This window comes from Corythoichthys intestinalis, chromosome 12 (assembly GCF_030265065.1).
Source record: "Corythoichthys intestinalis isolate RoL2023-P3 chromosome 12, ASM3026506v1, whole genome shotgun sequence".
NCBI lineage: Eukaryota > Metazoa > Chordata > Actinopteri > Syngnathiformes > Syngnathidae > Corythoichthys > Corythoichthys intestinalis.
The window spans coordinates 45,748,793-45,769,684 of NC_080406.1; the positions used below are offsets into that span (position 1 = coordinate 45,748,793).

At 39.0% G+C, this 20,892-nt stretch overlaps 1 protein-coding gene across 1 annotated transcript; it reads left to right on the plus strand.

Moving 5' to 3' along the window:
- The first annotated feature begins 1,805 nt into the window (after positions 1-1,805).
- Positions 1,806-19,998, plus strand: LOC130927425 (GDP-fucose protein O-fucosyltransferase 2-like). The gene is made up of 9 exons (XM_057853242.1): positions 1,806-1,991; positions 2,640-2,893; positions 2,991-3,135; positions 3,262-3,372; positions 7,958-8,024; positions 8,292-8,417; positions 8,722-8,902; positions 9,051-9,174; positions 18,392-19,998. Exons 1-9 carry the CDS (start codon positions 1,816-1,818, stop codon positions 18,543-18,545), a joined length of 1,338 nt encoding a protein of 445 aa, XP_057709225.1. The 5' UTR covers positions 1,806-1,815; the 3' UTR covers positions 18,546-19,998.
- Positions 19,999-20,892: the final 894 nt, after the last annotated feature.

Consider the following 20,892-nt stretch of genomic DNA (forward strand, 5'->3'; position numbering starts at 1 on the left):
AGTGCCATACAAATAAATTTGACTTGCCTTGCCTTTCCATTCATTCATTCAATTACAGTGATCTTCACTTAATGTGAAAAACTGTGAAGCAGTGTCACCTCCCCATTTTTGACGTACATTTTTCTTGAGTGTATTTAATATCAATAAGTTTATAAAAAACCCTATAAATGCATTTTATAATTAGAACATGAAATAATAGTTTGAAACATGTAAATAAAGTATTAATAATAAAAATAACGTACTATAAATCGTACATACGTACATTTACTACCGCACTCACATATGATACGTGTGTGTGTGTATGTATGTGTGTGGGGGGTACGTGTGTGTAATTGTACATACATACGTAGATGAAAATAACGTGGATGAAACTGAAACGATTACTCGAATAATAAGGGTTACTCGATTTTAAAAATTGATCGATGAATATTCTCCGCCTCGAGGAGTCGTTTAATTTTGTCAGCTCCAAGCATGAGGTTTTACCTGCACTGCTTTTAATGTGGCACAATGCGCTGACAACGTGCTCCAATACAGCAGGTACCATAAATTTATTTTGAACACTGCAAAAACTCAAAATCCTGTCAGGACCTACAATTTAGACTAACCTAAAACAAATAGAACTTAAAAATAGCTTAACAAAAATGGAAATTCAATTGAAACACTTGGGAAACACACCTAACTTTTAAGTTATTTTTTAGGTAAGAAATAAGATTTTTTTTTTTTTTTTTTTAAAGATCTTTGGTTTTTTGAGTGAAAGCAATGAATTTGTTGTTTTTTCTAGTCATATCTGAGTGAGAATTGCTGTCTGTTTTCCACTTTGTAAAGCTAAAATAAAGACATTGACTGTCTAAAAATGGTTCAATATTAGGTGAAATGTCTTGTTTTCTCATTTACATTTAAAATTGCTGTTTACCTACAACCCCCCCCCCCCCCCCCACAAAAAAAAAACAATTATTCGATTAATTGATGAAATTTTTGTAGAATACTCGATTACTAATATATTCAAAAGCTGCAGCCCTAGCTGTAGGCATTCATTCATACAGTTTCCCAGACGCTTATCCTCAAGAGAGTCACAGGGGTGCTGGAGCATATCCCAGCTAACTATAGGCAGTAGGTGGGGTACATCCTGAATCGGCTGCTGGCCAATCGCAGCCAACAAGTAGAGTATTAAAGTTATATTTGTCATATACTGACAGTGAAACGTTTTAAATACACTGCATGCCTTACTATGTATCAGTTTTTAAATCAGAATGGCAATAAATCTAATGCAGTGGTTTCGTGAAGGTAAAGAAATGCAGAGACCTATTTTCAAACGCTGATTAAATCTTGGCAAAGTGGCTTTTTTGACCAAGTTTTGGACTGGTTTGCTCCCAATTTACAGGCTTAATCCATTTCTTTTAACTGCCTGTCCTTCTATCTGATGGGAGGAGGAACTGGTTTCCTCAGTGGAAGGTTGACTCGAACTTGGTAAGAGGGAATACAACAGACCAATGGGCAGCGTTGTCTCAAATTTTGACCGCTTTATAAAACATGCTGTCAAAATGAAGAATTTTGAATGGGAATTAGCTAATTTATTGTCTTGCTAGCTTAGACATATCGGTTTTGAATTTGATAAAAATTGCTTTATTATCTAATTCTGAAGGGTTCGGTGAATCCACATGTGAAACGAATGGGGTTCGGTACCTTTAGCAAGGTTAAGAACCACTGATCTAATGTAAGGTGTGCTTAAAGGATAACTAGCTGGATGTCAATGGTTGCCTAGGCAACGACACAAACGCTCTTTCGACTTCCGGAAGTACGTGGCTTAGAGGAAATATGGCGTTCATGAGAACGCGTATTTTATTTGCTGCTTCAGAAACAACGTATTCCAGTGGCGTTTTGTGTGTTTCTATTATAATTGCATTTGCAGGCTTGGACGTTGTAAAAAGCGAGGATGCATTTAGTGCGAGCCACACGACTACTGTACCCATGGCCGCCGCTAGGGACTTACGGTGAGCATATTATCCTGTTAAATTAGGCTAGCTGCACTATGCTATCGTGGCTGCAGTAATTCATTTGGAAACTTTTTGAAGCTTTGCGTAAGGTAACCACCGATTGAAGTGACACATAACCACCCCCTGATTTCATATCTAAATGATGCAGCTATGGCTGCGGGCCGTTGGAAAATTCGTATGTAGAATGATTTATCGCATAACTCAGCTTCACAACATATAGCGGAGTTTTAAAGTTCTGATCCAATCCTTTCCCTGTGTAACAGAAATTTGGCGTCATGGTCATGAATGTTAGAACATTATGATGTGATATAATCGCTCCCACTCAAGTGGCTTTGTCTCAGTATAATGTGTGAGAAGCTGTAACATGTTAGCCTGTATAGAAAATGATTAGCATAAAGGTAGTCCATATTGCACTGGAAATACGGTGACTTCCTAATTAAGTTCCTCTTTCACGATACAAAACAAATCAATTGAATCAACTGTAGTACGACAATAATGAACGCTAGTTGTATTGGCCATAAATAGACGTTTAATTTATATTTTCCTAAATTAGTATCAAGGAGATGAAACCATGATTGAACTATTAAATGCAACAAGGGAGATATAATAATCTAGCCTGGTCGTTCTTGTTTTACTTTATCCAAGATATCTTCTGTACGATGTAAACCCTCCGGAGGGTTTCAACCTGCGGCGAGATGTTTATATACGCATAGCATCCCTGGTCAAATCTCTGAGGAAGAATGGTGATGACTGGGTACTTGTGCTTCCCCCCTGGGGTCGCCTATATCACTGGCAGAGCCCCAACCTTCATCAGACCCGAATCCCTTGGGGAGAATTTTTCAGCCTTACCAACCTACAGGCCAATGTTCCCGTGATAGAGTATGAGGAATACATTGCTGGTGAGCTGTTTTTGTATAGTGTGAATTATTTAAATTGCCGCTGCTACCCTCTTTACATGTGTCAACACTCTTCACTTTCTCCCACTTTTGTTTCTAGAAAATGGAGGTCCATTCATTGATCAGGTTGTGGTCCTGCAAAATTATGCAGAGGGATGGACTGATGGAAAATGGGAGGAAAAGGTTGATGAGCGGCCTTGCATTGAGAAACTGATGTACAACAAAGATAAACAAGGCTACTACAGGTAATACAGACCACTCACAAAATTATTTAAAATTTTGCCTAAAATATGATTTTCAGGTTTGCCAAGTTCAGTCCTGTACTACTGCTTACCTATCGTTCTTTTGTTTGTTGTTTGTCTGTTTCCAAGAGGGTGGTTTTGGGGCTTTGAAGAGACAAGAGCACGAAACATAACTTGTCTGTCAGCCCAAGGTCACGCCTCCATCATGGTTCCTGTTCTTCAGAAGAACATTACAGTGACGTGAGTCTTCTGAGAAAGATAATACGCTCATGCTTATACAACTCCTTGCAAAAAGTATGGAATCACCAGTCTCGGACGACCACTCACTCAGACATGATATTATGTTGAACAAACTCAGATAAAAAGCTTGAAAAAAATAATGAATTGGTTCAAAAGTGCAACTCCTTAGCATTCAGAACACTAAAAGAAATGAATAAAATGGTCAGTAAATGTGACTTTTATAGAGCAAATGTAGGGAAATAAATATGGAATCACTCCATTCTGAGGAAATGGAATCATGAGAAACAAACAAAGAAATAACAATCAAAACATATATCTAGTATTTAGTTGCACCACCTCTGGCTTTTATGACAGCTTGGAGTCTCTGAGGCATGGACTTGAGTGACAAACAGTATTCTTCATCAATTTGGTGCCAACTCTCTTGATTGCAGTTGCCGGATCATCCTTGCAGGTCGAAGCCTTGCTGTGGACCATTTTTTATCAATTTTCACCACAGGTTTTCAATAGGGTTGAGATCTGGGCTATTTGCAGGCCATGACATTGACTGGATGAGTCTTTCTCCAAAGAATACTTCAACAGTTTTAGCTCTGTGGCATGATGCATTGTCATCTTGGAAAATTATTTCATTATCCCCAAACATATTTTCAATTGAAGGGATAAGAAAGCTGTCTAAAATTTCAATGTAAACTTGTGCATTTATTGATGATTTAACCGCATTAAAGGGCAACTGAAGAGCTTTTCAGATTTCGCTCTTAAGTGTTTTACTCAGTTGAATTGTATTAAATGCGTCATTCGCTCTCTCAAAAAGTCACATAAAAAAAAATAAATAAATAATTGACCGTGTAGTTTTTGAGTTATGGCCATAGCAACACCATAGCAACGAGGGACGCGCCGTCCTGCCGACCCCTACCTCATGACGTAACTTCCAGGAAGCCTCGCCACCACTCTGAACGCAGAAATATAGCACCACGCTATCCTCGCCATATATTGCAAACATTTTCTGGGTTTTACTCGCGGGATTTGTCATGCCATCTCGATGTGTAGCGATGAATTACTCACAGGAAGATTCGAGACTCTAGGAGTGGTCCCAAAACAACTTCTCCTGCAAAGGTTTGGACCGTTTTTGTTAGCATGCATACAGGTCCCCAATCGGCTCATTGTTTTCATCATTTCAGCCACGACAGCTTTGAAAACCTACAACAATGCAACCTTGGTTTTACAAAGACGTAAGTAGAACATTAATGGCTTTTTTTGATAAACGAGGGGGACTCCTACTGCCTGTTTGTTGAAGTGCGACATTTTTTTTTTTTTTGCTGTTGGCCTGTGATAAGTAGATAGGTTGGCTGACATGTCGTCTACTCATGTGATTTTATTACTATATCAATAGGTGTTATGTAAATTCAAATGTCCCCAGCACCAAATAGGTCCTTGGCTTGTTGTTTTTTTATATCAAATAGATGCTGCTATGACTGGGGCATTATTATTTGATCACCAAGAAATTATTAAATTGAAATTAGGATTCATCCAATATGTTCATGCTGCTGTGATTTTTTTTTTTTTCTCCAGGAAGCCAAACATAAAAAATTAAGTGGCGGAAACCCTCAACACGATGAAAAAAGCGTTGCAAGTCAGTTGCCACCCAGTTTCCCAAAATCAAGAGAGAGTGGGTCGAGTCATATGACCCAAGTGATGCGGTGTCCAGCGATGACGACTGAAGAGATCCTATGAGGCCTACCAGATGCTGAATTTCTTCCGTCTGCGACATCAGATGACGATGATTTAGGAGAAATAAATGTAGCAAATTTTGATGACATGAAATCATAAACTAGTCATATATACAGTACACATTTTTTAAAAGAAAAATCTAGTTACCTTCATATTTTAATGATAATGCATTATCTTTGTATAGAGAACACTTCATGCTACAGAAAAGAGTACATATTTCCCACTGCCATTATCATTTTTCAATGTTGCCCTAGTCCATTGCTATCCTAACTTTGTGTTGCTTACTAAAATTATGCTCTTTGATGTGTGCCATTGTGTGCTTGGTATAACATATGATGTGTCACAATCTGACAACGAAAGCTAATGCTGATTCAACATAAATCTGGTATCATTTCTTATTGTGGCCTATTGAATATTTTTTCAGAATGGAATATAATTACATTATATTATATACCAATAGAATACATTAAACAGTCAACAAAATGTGTCAATGTTGTTAACAATTAATGGTTTTATAATTCACGCCCCTGTCAGTGCTTCAGCCTCCTCAAGTTTGGCTCTCACGTCTGGGATCTCCTGATGACACAGGCATACTCTTGGAAGGGTAATTACTAGACGGTTTACAGCAACACCTGGAAAATAAAATGGTTTTGTCATTTATTTTGAAATATCAATAACATATTATTCATTTAGCCACATTTGGGCTAGCTTTATCATATTTAGATCGGTAGGAGCTGTCCTATTACCTAATATCCAGTTTTAGCTATGTGTAGAGCATTCATTTAGCCACATTTGGGCTAGCTTTATCATATTTAGATCGGTAGGAGCTGTCCCATTACCTAATATCCAGTTTTAGCTATGTGTAGAGCATTCATTTAGCCACATTTGAGCTAGCTTTATCATATTTAGATCGGTAGGAGCTGTCCCATTACCTAATATCCAGTTTTAGCTATGTGTAGAGCATGGAAAAATATACAACCATGTAATCGCATTCTAATAAAAAAAATCACGATGCTGGATTTACCACTCACTCTCCCGTTCGTGAAGTGTCGAGCTGTCAATTGGCGTCATGACGCCATCTGCTGTGTCAAGTAAATCGCCGTCATCTGACGCCTCAGGTTCAAACATGTAGGGATTAATTGTAGTTCATCTTTCCTGGGAGCCTTTGCCATCGGTAGCGTCACGAAAGAGCGATCCTGAATGGTTACCTTTGGTGGAAATATCACTGACATCGTTGTTGCTGCTATGCTAGCTGTGGGTAGTCTTCTGTTGCCTATGTCACACTTCCGGGTTTGCGAAGGGACCATTAACGGAGTGCAAAAAAAACTAAAAAAAACGCAAATTATCCTTACAATTACGTGTTGATAATGTCATGGTTGTTTTGACGAACTCGTCCAAAGTTTATATTCATAAAATTACACCAAAATCCGGAAAGGTCTTCAGTTGCCCTTTAACCGCAGCCATCTCCCCAGTGCCTTTGCCTGACATGCAGCCCCATATCATCAAGGACTTGGGGAATTTTGATGTTTTTTCAGGCAGTCAGCTTTGTAAATCTCACTCGAATGGAACCAAACAAAAGTTCCAGCATCATCACCTTGTCCAATGCAGATTCTTGTCTCATCACTGCAAATAACCTTCATCCAGTCATTCACTGCCCATGTTTGCCTCTCCTTAGCCCATTGCAGTCTTATTCTTTTCTGTTGAAGTGTTAATGATGGTTTCCTTTTAGCTTTCCTGTATGAAAATCCCATTTCCTTTCGGCGATTTTGCACAGTTCTGTCACATACCTTGATTCCAGCTTCCTCCCATTTCTTCTTCATTCGTCTTGTTGTGCATCTTCTGTTTTCAAGACATATGGCCTTTAGTTTTTGTCATGTCGTTTGGATGTCTACCAGTACTCTGTAACAACCTTGCCATTCTGTTTGTACTTGGTTCAGATTTTAGATGCAGTTGACTGTGAACAGCCCACATCTTTGGCAACCATACGTGTAGCGTTATCTTCTTTAAGAAGTTTGATAATCCTCTCCTTGGTCTCAAGAGACATCTCTTTTGTTTGAGCCATGATTCTTGTCTCACTTGGTCGAGAAGCCCACCAAGGTGTGATAGCTGCACTGTTTTTAACAGCTGACTAACGAGAAGATCTAATCTGAGGCAGGGGCCCAATTAAGGAAAGTTAAATTGACTGAGTGTGTCTGTATTTTCTACTCAAAATGGAGTGATTCCATATTTTTAATCCTCAGAATGGAGTGATTCTATATTTATGTCCCTGCGCTTGCTCTATAAATTTTACTGACCACCGCAATGTTTTTTTTATTAATTTCTTTTAGTGTTTCTGAATGCTAAAGAGTTGCACTTTTGAACTAATTCATTATTTTTTCAAGCTTTTTATCTTAGTCCGTTCTACATAATAAAATGTCTGAGTGAGTGCTCGTCTCAGACTGGTGATTCCATACTTTTTGCTAGGGGTTGTATATGTAGAAAAACAATAGACCACAGAGGCACATTTACATAATGCGGTGCAGTTACACACTATCATACATGATTGACAGTGTCAAGATCAATTTGACTATAACTCTTGTAACGGCAGTCAGGTAGGGCATGATGAATCTGTATCTTATAAAACATTACAAATAAGACTGAATAGTTCAAAAGTTTTAGATTGTGGAAAATTAATGAGGATTGCTATTTGATAAAACAATGAAAATATACTTTATCATGTACATTGATAAGTTGAAAAACTATTCTCAATTGTGTGATATTTTGTAAGTAATTAATCGTGTTATCTAGATAGATGATCATGCTGGAGGCAGTGGTAAGTCATCTAACCTCTCAGTTTTTTTTCTTTTCCTTTTATCTGCAGTTCAGTAATGCTTGACCGAGCAGAGACTCTTCTCCATGATCACTATGCTGGGAAGGATTACTGGAATGTCAGTAAAACATGTTTAATTTCACACGAGCATGACATATGTTGCCACATGTTTATTTATTTATTTATTTATAATTTTATTTATAATTTATTTTTAATTTAGATTTGTTTTGCTTTGTTATTGTTATTGTTGATATCTTATTCAAAACTAAGGCTGTCAGACAGTAGTTTAGCCTCAGTAGATTTTCATTCGCCACCCTGGTGGTATTTTTTTTTTTTAATCTACATTGATACAAATAATATTTTTTGTATTCTCTTTTTAACACAGAGCCGCCGCAGTATGGTGTTTGCCAAGCACCTGCGCCTTATAGGAGACGAGTTCAGAGCAAAGTACCTCAATTCGACAGATGATGGCGACCAAACTGTTTACAATGAAGACTGGACTCGCATGAAGGTGAGTCAGCAGTCTCAGCATACGCTCCAAAGTCAAACACAATGTCTTCCCTGATGCTGGTCTACCCCTGAATTCTGAGAGGGAAAACAATTGTTATACAGATCTATACTTTAAATTAGAATATTAATTTCTTGTGGCAATCTACTTCATAATTCACTGCAATGTAAACAGATGAACTCCAATGACTCAATATCCAGGCGATTTGTAGTCAATGTTTTTTCATTGTGTACAACTAATTTAACTGGTAAAGCCTTAAGAGAATGGTAGAATATTACAATTTACAATTCTACCATTTCCTCCTCAGGCCAAGCTGGGCTCTGCCACAGGGGGTCCATATTTGGGTGTCCACTTGCGACGAAAAGATTTCATCTGGGGCCACAGAGAGGATGTACCCAGCCTTAAGGGGGCGGTGAAAAAAATACGTAACCTGATGAAAAAGCACAAACTGGATAAAGTCTTTGTTGCAACTGATGCTGATGAAGAAGGTGATGACTTCCCAACACATTCAATATTAAGATGTTCAGTGTTAAGATGCAACAGAGTGAACAGGATTGTCTTTATTTGCATTTAATATTGTAAACAAGCAAATGTTAATGAATTCCAAAATCTTTAAGCACCTATGACATCCAACAGAACTGAAGGAGCTAAAGACGTTGTTGCCTGAGATGGTGCGATTTGAACCGTCCACAGAGGACCTGGAGCTTTTTAAAGATGGAGGAGTGGCAATCATTGATCAGTGGATTTGTGCCCATGCAAGGTAAATTGATGACCAGTAGCAATGAGCTGGATACTGTAGTAATTTTGTCATTGTCATCAAATTAGGGATGTCTCAGATCCGATTACACGATAGGAAATTGGTTGCGTTCACATCATTTTCAGAGGATCGGAATCGGGTAAAAAAGATCAGGTTTTAAAAATGTATTTATTTATATTTATTTTTAAGTGTGAAGTTATTGGTTGCCATTGGCAGCGATAGACGTTTAATCCAATTTGACTGGGGTGTTCGCGGATCAGATGTCTAATCCAATTTGACTGAATGGTTGGCACTGTCGCTGTCGGTGGCAGTGAAACATGATCACTCAATGTCAGCCTTCCCATTTGAAATAGATTTGATGTCTAGAACTGTCAATGGCCGTTAATGAGTTGAGGTCGACAAGCAACAAAATATTAGTAGTAGTAGTACTGTAATTTCCTGAATATAACGCACCCTTTTTTTTCCCAAAATCAACTTGTAAACTCATGGTCCGCATTATACATGGGTACAGGGATGGAGACAGAAATATATACATACAGTGCCTTGCAAAAGTATTCGGCCCCCTTGAATCTTGCAACCTTTCGCCACATTTCAGGCTTCAAACATAAAGATATGAAATTTAATTTTTTTGTCAAGAATCAACAACAAGTGGGACACAATCGTGAAGTGGAACAACATTTATTGGATAATTTAAATTTTTTAACAAATAAAAAACTGAAAAGTGGGGCGTGCAATATTATTCGGCCCCTTTACTTTCAGTGCAGCAAACTCACTCCAGAAGTTCAGTGAGGATCTCTGAATGATCCAATGTTGTCCTAAATGACCGATGATGATAAATAGAATCCACCTGTGTGTAATCAAGTCTCCGCATAAATGCACCTGCTCTGTGATAGTCTCAGGGTTCTGTTTAATGTGCAGAGAGCATTATGAAAACCAAGGAACACACCAGGCAGGTCCGAGATACTGTTGTGGAGAAGTTTAAAGCCGAATTTGGATACAAAAAGATTTCCCAAGCTTTAAACATCTCAAGGAGCACTGTGCAAGCCATCATATTGAAATGGAAGGAGCATCAGACCACTGCAAATCTACCAAGACCCGGCCGTCCTTCCAAACTTTCTTCTCAAACAAGGAGAAAACTGATCAGAGATGCAGCCAAGAGGCCCATGATCACTCTGGATGAACTGCAGAGATCTACAGCTGAGGTGGGAGAGTCTGTCTATAGGACAACAATCAGTCGTACACTGCACAAATCTGGCCTTTATGGAAGAGTGGCAAGAAGAAAGCCATTTCTCAAAGATATCCATAAAAAGTCTCGTTTAAAGTTTGCCACAAGCCACCTGGGAGACACACCAAACATGTGGAAGAAGGTGCTCTGGTCAGATGAAACCAAAATTGAACTTTTTGGCCACAATGCAAAACGATATGTTTGGCGTAAAAGCAACACAGCTCATCACCCTGAACACACCATCCCCACTGTCAAACATGGTGGTGGCAGCATCATGGTTTGGGCCTGCTTTTCTTCAGCAGGGACAGGGAAGATGGTTAAAATTGACGGGAAGATGGATGCAGCCAAATACAGGAACATTCTGGAAGAAAACCTGTTGGTATCTGCACAAGACCTGAGACTGGGACGGAGATTTATCTTCCAACAGGACAATGATCCAAAACATAAAGCCAAATCTACAATGGAATGGTTAAAAAATAAACGTATCCAGGTGTTAGAATGGCCAAGTCAAAGTCCAGACCTGAATCCAATCGAGAATCTGTGGAAAGAGCTGAAGACTGCTGTTCACAAACACTCTCCATCCAACCTCACTGAGCTCGAGCTGTTTTGCAAGGAAGAATGGGCAAGAATGTCAGTCTCTCGATGTGCAAAACTGATAGAAACATACCCCAAGCGACTTGCAGCTGTAATTGGAGCAAAAGGTGGCGCTACAAAGTATTAACGCAAGGGGACCGAATAATATTGCACGCCCCACTTTTCAGTTTTTTATTTGTTAAAAAAGTTTAAATTATCCAATAAATTTTGTTCCACTTCACGATTGTGTCCCACTTGTTGTTGATTCTTGACAAAAAATTAAAATTTTATATCTTTATGTTTGAAGCCTGAAATGTGGCGAAAGGTTGCAAGGTTCAAGGTTGCCAACCTTTACGGTACATGACGTCACCATTTTGTTTCAGTAATACTTCACCCTGATTGGTCGAATGATTTCGTCTGTGTTAAATTCTGCTTTTTTTCACTCTTCATAAAGCACAGAATTTTGTTTCTTGAACTCATTTGAGTCAACGTTTATTGCAACTCGGCAACTCCGACCATAACAAACGTAACACAACACAGACTTCCTGTGTCCGTCAGCTATATCTGTCCCTCGGGAAATTCAAATCCAAATAACAATAGTTCCACTTGTTACGGTCTACAGCGATGTGCTCTTTCCGATTTCCGACTTCAGTCCTCACTTTTATTTCACCGTATCAATCCATGGAAGAAACATTTATTCATCATGATGAAACGAGCAAGTTATACAGCATCCTTTAAAAGAAAAGTCACATCTGTTTTGTTGTCTCCTGGATTCTGGTAAGTTGGAGAAGTTGTCAGATCATATTATTACCGTACATATTGTCAGTTTACGTTTACGGTAATGTTTGAACTACCAATGTGCTATGCTTGTGCTGTGTTTCACCAGTCAGTAAAAAGACATTTCTGTATCTGTACACGAGCTCTGTTTTCTTGTATTCTTCTATTTATTGGTGCTAAAATTAGGGTGCGCCTTATACACGGGTATAATAATTTTCCCTAGATTTTACAAGTAAATTTGGGGTGCGTGTTATACATGGGTGCGCCTTATATTCCGGAAATTACGGTATTATTATTGATAACTATAATTAACGATAATGCTTAAGGATGTTTCAAAAAATAATACAGGTATAACGGATCTGATCCTCAAAATCTGGTGATTGGGACTCACATGCAAAATTATGTTAGCGGGACATATGTAGTCAATATGTATGTAAGTTCAATCCTTAAATGATCATTTTAACAGTTCAACAATGTAACATAATAAATATGAACTGTCATACTGCATTTTTCAGCTGTTTTGGAAAAGGAAGAGTATCGCCACCACTCTTCTAGCTTTCTTGCAGTTTTCATCATGTGGGTTAGGGGAATTTGGCACAAAGCTGTATATAGCTTAGCATTGCATACCTTTGGCAATGTTCTGCTTAATTAGAGGTGGGTAGAGTAGCCAAAAATTTTACTCAAGTAAGAGTAGCAGTACTTCAAAATAATAATACTCAAGTAAAAGTTAAAGTAATCATCCAAAAAATGTACTCAATTACAAGTAATAAAGTATTTGGAGAAAATAATGCTAATGTTATGGGTAGCATTGTGAGTAACTGCTTACAATGTTTTTTTTTTGTTCTTTTTTAAAGAATGGTACTTTTTTTTCCCCAGCACAAAATTATCTAAATAAACTGTTAAAAGACTGTACTATAACCTATTACATAACTAAATGAAGCCAAAGAAATACAAAAAAATCGTTGAAGTCCGGCGAGAGAAATAATGAGTAATGAAGCATTATTCGTCCAAAGGACATGAGTGCCCTCTAGTAGAGAAAACATATTTGCTTTTCTGAATCTAAAAGGATCATACCTCCGGATTTTACGTAGTCAATCGGTGCCAAATAAAAACTGGCCGAGAGGTTGAAATTTAAGGTAGAGATCGTTTTTTCAGGACTGATAGTGATTATTAGTAGTTAGAGAGGCTGGTAAGTTTTTTGGAGCTAATATTATTATTAATATTAATTTACAGTAAAAAGTAAAAAATGGTGTAAAAAAATTGAATAATGCAAACACTGAACTTTGTTGAAATGCCTAAAGCTTGTTTATTGAATCACACAAATAGAAAATACTAGTATTAGCTAATATTAGGGGCTGGCGTCGTTCAGTGGTAGAGTAGTCGTTCCCCAACCCAGAGGTTGTGGGTTCGATTCTCCGTCCTGATCCTAGTCTAAGTATCCTTGAGCAAGATACTAAACCCCACGTTGCTCCTGCATCCACTTGTAGATGAGTATATACTTGTAGTGCGAAGCGCTTTGAGAGCCTTAAAAAGGTGGAAATGCGCAATTCAAGTGTATCCATTTATCATTACCATTTAACCAATTAGTGGACGGGTTGAATACTAGTGCAGGAGACGGCAGGCAGGAGAGAGAGGCACAGCTGCATCTGAGCCAAAACAACACAGTTTTTAATTGATTTTTTTCATATCGGCAGTTGGATTTAAAAAAAAAAAGGCCAATACCGATATACGTCAAATTTCCAAATAACGGCGATGATAATCGGTCTATCTTTCCTTTCGAGTCATGTTGACGGCAGCGCTCTATGTCAACTGCTTAATTTTCTTTGATGCTTTAAAGATGCCACTTGAGTTAACAGGCTGGCGTGATCATAGAATTGCAAGCCTGAGTCTGATTGGTATTATTGAGTCATGATTATTGTTGCGACATCTCATTGGTGAAACTTGTTGAGCCACTGTTGGCATCTGGCAAAAAAAAAAAAAAGTAAAATCTAATATGTTGAATAAAGAGGAAAAATGTTACAACTAGTGTATCCCAAAGAAGCAGAGTAAGAGTAGCGTTTCTTCTTTACAAATCTACTCAAGTAAAAGTAAAAAGTGTGGCCTAGTAAAACTACTCTTAGAAGTACATTTTTCAAATGTTACTCAAGTAATGGCTGCCAGCCGGGAACCTGGCAGCCACAGTAATAGGGTGGTAGGTAGAGCTGGGAATCTTTGGGCACCTAACGATTCGATTACGATTACGATTCAGATGGTCCGATTCGATTCTAAAACGATTATTGATGCACCCCCCCTTTTTTTTTTTTTTTTTTTTTTTTTTTTTTTTTTTTTAAATATTTTTTACATTTGTTCCAAAATTGTTCAAAAATACTCTCAGGCTAAACCAAACTACTATTTCAGTATCAAGTTAACATATAGCAGTAAACAAATATACAAAAATAACAGTAAATAAAAAACTCCAGTCCCCATTCTGTATCAGCAGCTTTAAACTACATTCAATTAATTTAATGTTGTGAATCAACCGGTAAAGTTGTTAAAATTGCTCCCGTTAATCCATAATTTCCCTTTTGTCAACTTTCGACATGTGAAAGTTTTAAAACTATTTTAAAGATAGATTCAAGTCAATATTTTACCGATTTAGGAGTATTTTAGATAAAAAGTTAATTAGGTTTGCTTGGAAGGTTCGCTACAACAGCCTTGCAGAGAAGTGTACTGCTTTAAGATGGCGGCCGTTTACTACGTCTGCATCTAGCTTTTTGTAGATGTGCTGCAAACGCTACCGCTACCGCAGTGCATCTAGTCTTATATAAATGATATCTACCGTAACATTATGTGGATGACGTACTTTTATAGCAGCTTCAGGTATGTTGTTGTGTTTTTTTATCTCGTGGCATGAGTTGAGCTAGAGCCGTGAGTTGAGCATTGGCATTACCCGAGGGGCCGGGTAATGAGAAGCATGATGTTTAGCTACTCTCGCTCCGTTGCTCAGTGACCGCGCGGCGCGCTGAGTGTGTTGTACTTCCGCTTTACTTGGCATATTTCAATAATCGGAATTTGGATGTTTGTGAATCGTTCTCGAATCTTCCACGGCCGAATCGCGAATAATCTAAGAATCGGAAATTTTGCACACCTCTAGTGGTAGGTGGGTCCCACACTTTTTTTCTATGGGGCGTGCCCTCCTCTCTGCCTGTGCTGCCGGCCGCGGGAGTGGGAGGAGGTCGGGGCTCCGGTCTCGCGTCGCCCCACGGCGGCTTCTCGGCATTCTCCTGCCTTCGCCTTCCCCTCTCTTCTCTAACTGGGTATCTGGCCTGTGCTCCGCCGCGGGTCGCTGGCTGAGCGGTGGTGTATCGGCTGGATGTTGCCTGCTTTGGTGGGGGACCCTGCCCTGCCCTGGGCTTGGTGGGCCGCTGGGGGCCCCTTGGTTTGCCGTGCTGGCTGGGGGGCTGTGGCTTGTGGCCTGGGTGGCCGGACGGGGTTGGGGACGGGCGCGGGGTTGGTGGTGCGTCCCCTCTTGCTATCCCTGAAGGCCGGTTGATGGGTGCGCGGGTGGCCCGGGGGACCACCCTGGATTCCGAGGGGGGGGGGCAAGGGCTCCTTTGCTGGGCTGCAGGAGGAGGGATGGACTGCCGGAGGGGCTGGCCGGGTGGGGGCCATGGCCCTGTGTCGGCGCCCGTCTCCACTCGTCTGCGTGGCTGTTGCGTGTCCGGTGGGGCTCACGTGCTGCTGGATGTGATTGGGCGCACTCGGGTGGGGGGTCCCGGTGCCAGGATTGGCGATGGGGCGGCGTAGGGTTGGTTGCCAACGGGCTTACACTCACAAGGGATTCACACGATTACTGGGTTCTAGATCACAGAGCTGATTTGTGTACACTCTACCCCTTTCAATCACTAAGCTTATTGACTCCCCCACCCCCTTCCCCCTCTTTCCCTGGTCAACAGTCCCCCCACATGGTGTCAACCGGGAATACATTCAGCTGACGATAGCACCAACATATTAGTAGTTAGTGTAGTTAGGCGTTCAATGTATTTCTTGTTGTTGTTTGTGTTTCTTTTCTTTCTTCTCTTGTGTTTCTTTTCTTTTGTTCCCCCATAAACCCTTCCTGTTCGCTGCTTTGTCATAATAAACGAGGTATGTTGAATGATCACAGTGGGAGTATGTCAGACTCTCAATGTGAAACATTAAAACTGTTCAGACTATCCGGGCACTTAGACTTCCATTCTCTGTGTCAAACAGCTGAACAGGACTGGTTTAAAAAAAAAAAAAAAAAAAAAAAAAAAATTATCGAAGTAAATGTAACGCCTTTGATGTTAGGGCGGAACTGTTAATGTGATTCCACTCTTATGATAATTAAAACTTGTTAGTCACCGTTTAAAAAAAGAAACGTGACCCACAACATTCACTAATAACCAGTCGTCAACACTGACATTTGTATTATAAACAGGGGTGCACATAAGTGGTCCGCATGCGCGCATGCGTACCGGACGTAGACAAACGCGCTGGCCCTCAACGACTTCCATACGCTTTTGCGTACCGATGGCTGACCACCGTATTTGCGGGGGACACGAGAAAATAACTTCTCAAAATGTCAAAGAGGCAGGCCACACTGAGTAATTACTTCCGTGTTCCCCCACCCCCGTCAAAAGACAGACAGACGACAGAGACGTCACCGGAGCTACCGAAAAAAAAGGACTTTTGCTGAAAAGTAGGAGGTACCATGGCTAGAAGCAAATGATGCTCGCACGGAAATGCGGTACAAAATGCGCTGTGAGAATCCCAATGTCGCCGATAAGAGAAGCGCATTTTATGTAGGGTCAAAGAATTTCAGCCATCCAAACTTTGAAAAGCACGAAAAAAACAGAGTATGTGGCAATTAAGCAAACTATCGATGTCAAACAGGACCCCGCTCGCCCTATGGACAAGTGGCGGAATAAAGGTAATGAACAGCGACATGCACTGACAAACGTGTTTTTGCTCGCATTTTACAAAGCTAAACATGCACGTTCAATAAGGTCTTATGAGGAGGACATCCCACTTTTAAAAAGGGTTGGAGTTAATGTGGGAGCCGCATAATGCCCTTTATTTTGAATTGGTGCTTTTTATTTCTTTACATTTCACTTCAAAGTAATGGCAATTTTGTTGTGCCAGTTGATGTTAATCAAGCATTAATTGTTAATATAATTAATTCAAGTTAATTGGCTCTAAGTAAAGCTTGTCATAAATTTATCGCATCAGGCGGGTCGGCTCTCAAGCTCAATGAGGACCAAGTCACATCTCCAGGTCCTCCTCTGAGAACCTGGGCAAAAAAATTATGTGCACCCCTGATTATAAACTACTTCCGTTCTCATCTTAGCCATGCCTTTTTTCCATATATAAAAAATGCTGTACTGCTGGAATGTCACTTCAATAATTGAAGCTTCTACCCCAAATTAGATTAAAAATGAGATGTGTGTTAACTAGAGGTGTGCAAAATTTCCGATTCTTAGATTATTCGCGATTCGGCCGTGGAAGATTCGAGAACGATTCACAAACATCCAAATTCCGATTATTGATATATGCCAAGTAAAGCAGAAGTACGACACACTCAGCGCGCCGCGCGGTCTTCGGTACGCAATTAGGGACGGAGCGAGAGTAGCTAAACATCATGCTTCTCATTACCCGGCCCCTCGGGTAACGCCAATGCTCAACTCACGGCTCTAGCTCAACTCATGCCACGAGATAAAAAAAAACAACAACACACCTGACTGCTGCCGAAAAGCTGCTACAAGCCACATTATGTTACGGTAGATATCATTTATATAGGACTAGATGCATTATAGCTTCGGTATCGTTACCAGCACATCTACAAAAAACTAGATGCGGGCGTTAGTAACGGCCGCCATCTTAAAGCAGTACACTTCCCTGCAAGGCTGAACCTAATTAACTTTTTATCTAAAATACTCCTAAATCGGTAAAATATTGACTTGAATCTATCTTTAAAATAGTTTTAAAACTTTTACATGTTGAAAGTAGACAAAAGAGAAATTATGGAATAACAGGAGCAATTTTAACAACTTTAACGGTTGATTCACAACATTAAATTAATTGAAAGTAGTTTAAAGCTGCTGATATAGAATGGGGACTGGAGTTTTTTATTTACTGTTATTTTTGTATATTTGTTTACTGCTATATGTTAACTTGATACTGAAATAGTAGTTTGGTTTAGCCTGAGAGGATTTTTGAACAATTTTGGAACTAATGTACAAAACAAATTAAAAAAAAAAAAAAAGGAGTGGGGTGCATCAATAATCGTTTTATAATCGAATCCGAGCCTCTGAATCGTAATCGTAATCGAATCGTTAGGTGCCCAAAGATTCCCAGCTCTAGTGTTAGCAATATTTGTGGTTATTGTCGTTAGGAGGAGGAAGGTTTAGTAGATCACATGGTTAGGACTCAGATCAGTTTTGCGCTGCAAGGCTAAACCAGCCCAACATGAATATCTGATCTATGAACACAGTTTAGTGCCTGCTACATGGAATCTCAGTAAATCATTGCCCTTATTTATTTATTTTTTGATGACTATAACTTTTCAGATGTTCATTTTGGAAGCTGAAGAAACATTTAATTACAAGCTGCACACTGATTCTTTTTTTTTCTTCTTTTGCTGAATAGATTCTTCATTGGGACATCAGTATCAACCTTTTCCTTCCGTATCCACGAAGAGCGTGAAATACTTGGTTTTAATCCAAAAACTACTTATAACCGTTTCTGTGGGGACACTGAGAAAGAGTGTGAACAGCCTACACACTGGAAAATTGTTTACTGATGTGACTATTGACTTTCCCTGCTATACACAAGTGCCAAAAGCAGTGTTACTCTTATGACACAATATTTGAACTTAATTTTTGAAACGTATTACTTTTTATGGTAAGGAATTGAACTGATACTAAATGACACCAGAGACAATGGTGCCAAATGAGTGTTATTGTCAATTGTATCACCTAAATTATTTTTCTAAGGTGGAATTCACGCGAGTATTATGTATTTATTACTTATACAACCTGAATGGTTACCAAATATGTTTGGTAATGATGATTTGTGATTTTTCTATAAAGGAAAAGGTCAGTGCTTTTAAATGTGAAATTTGATATTCTGTATACTTTGAGGCAATTGTATGCTAATCATAAGTATGATTGAGTCGAATTACCAAAACATACTTCTAGATATTATTTGAATCTAATATAGCACATTCGGATGCATTATTATCCAATCAAATGCATTGACTCTTGTGTTACCACTTCTTGTTCCACATTTGTGCACAATAACTTCTCAAAAGTTTTAAAGTAATACTGAATCGGAAAATACCAGAAGTATTTTCTGAGACAAGCATATGAAAATACCCATTGGTTGGTGTGCTACTGTTGTGTCGCTACGTTAAATATAAAAGATTTTGGTGTTACTTGGTGTGTCTCTTAAATGTAAAAATGTATTGAAAGCATTCAGGTTGAGTTAACATTATTGGTGCTCCTTATTTTTTTTTTTTTGCCAAATTGATAAATCTACTCAAGGTCCTGAGCATTTCCAATAAGGAAATTCAATTTGGCTGTTTTGGTCAAGAATTTCTTACAAATGTTCCAATTATGTTTTCGAGATTTCCCTTGCTATTATCCTTTGTAGTCAAATCTATTGAAAATAGTACACTGAAGCTATGGAAGTGAAACAATTCATGTGGGAGAATGTTAAAATTCTTTTAATCACTTTCCTGTTTTCTACCAATGACAGGTTGAGCTGCGTCTCAATTTGTATGTTATGAAACCTGTTATGCACTGGTTGGATAATTTGGTATTTTTCCGTTTATGTGTGCCAGTTCCATTTGAGAATTGCAATTATGTATCACGCCGGTTGCTTTGAGCTTGTCGTATAAATACCTACAGTTGATTAAAAAAAAAAAAAAAGTCTTCAAGTTACGACACAGAATACATACATTTCTTGTTTAAAGACGATGTCGCACCTTTATTTGTCTGGATTATGGTGTAGCGTGACAAGACGAAGCCTTGACCCTAAAATTCCCTTTTAACACAATTTTGGACAAAACTACATTCCAAGATAAAGTGTGCACCCTTGCACAACCTCATATCTCAGTTGTTTATTTTGTACTTCCCCATTTTAAACAGAATAAGTCAACCATTAGGTTGTTCAGGTTATAGGTAAACTTAATTGGGATTTTTTGGAGGGGAGTTTAACTAAAGCCTGACAGTCAGATTTGCGAAGATATTTTATATCCATGGGATCTTTTAAATTCATGTTACAAGTACATGATGTGCGACAAGATAAATAAATGAGATAACCATCGAATATAGCAGAGGCAAACATTTATTTGTCATGGCTTCATCTCTTTTATAGTCACCAAGACACTGAGTCTTGCATAGGCGAGCAACACCATTGCCTTCGGTGCATGTAGTGGAGGGGGCGCCAAATTACTTTGGCGGAAAATATAGTCGGGATGGGGTGGTTACTCGTGATACACCTCCCGAATGTTTTCTTGCATATAAAAAAATATTGGTGGTGTGAAGATAAACTGATTTGAATCGGAGTGGAGGTATTAACTGCCTGGTTTCACAGCTATCAATGTATTAACTGACCCAGTAACTTTACCACCATTTACCACCTGCTGTTTTGTGGCGTTCATTAAGCAGAGAGGAACAGTTGGCGCTGTGTGTAAACAGAAAATCGAACTTCACAAACAATGGCGGATCATTAAATCAAAAATCATTCACACAAAGTTTCAAAATGAAACAAATTATTACAACAAACTAAATAGTACTACTAGCAATCAATGAAGCAACTGGAACAGTAACTGAAAAAATAATTAGCACAGAACATGAATTTTGAAGATTATTTACAGCACCGCATTACATGCTGTGTGAAATGAAGCAACGTAGCAATAAGTTTTGTGATAACAGTGTTTACAGCAGCTGGCAACAGAGGTTGTCTGTCTCTCCAAAGGAGCAGTGATGGCCAAATGTAACTTCTTGAAGCAATCAATTGATTCAAGGTTTCGTGGTGTTTCATTTACCGAGAATACAATATTTACAAAATATACAATATTTGAAAATATCATTTTTAGAGGGGCTACATTTCAGCTAGGGCACCCAGTCATTTTTGGTCGGCCA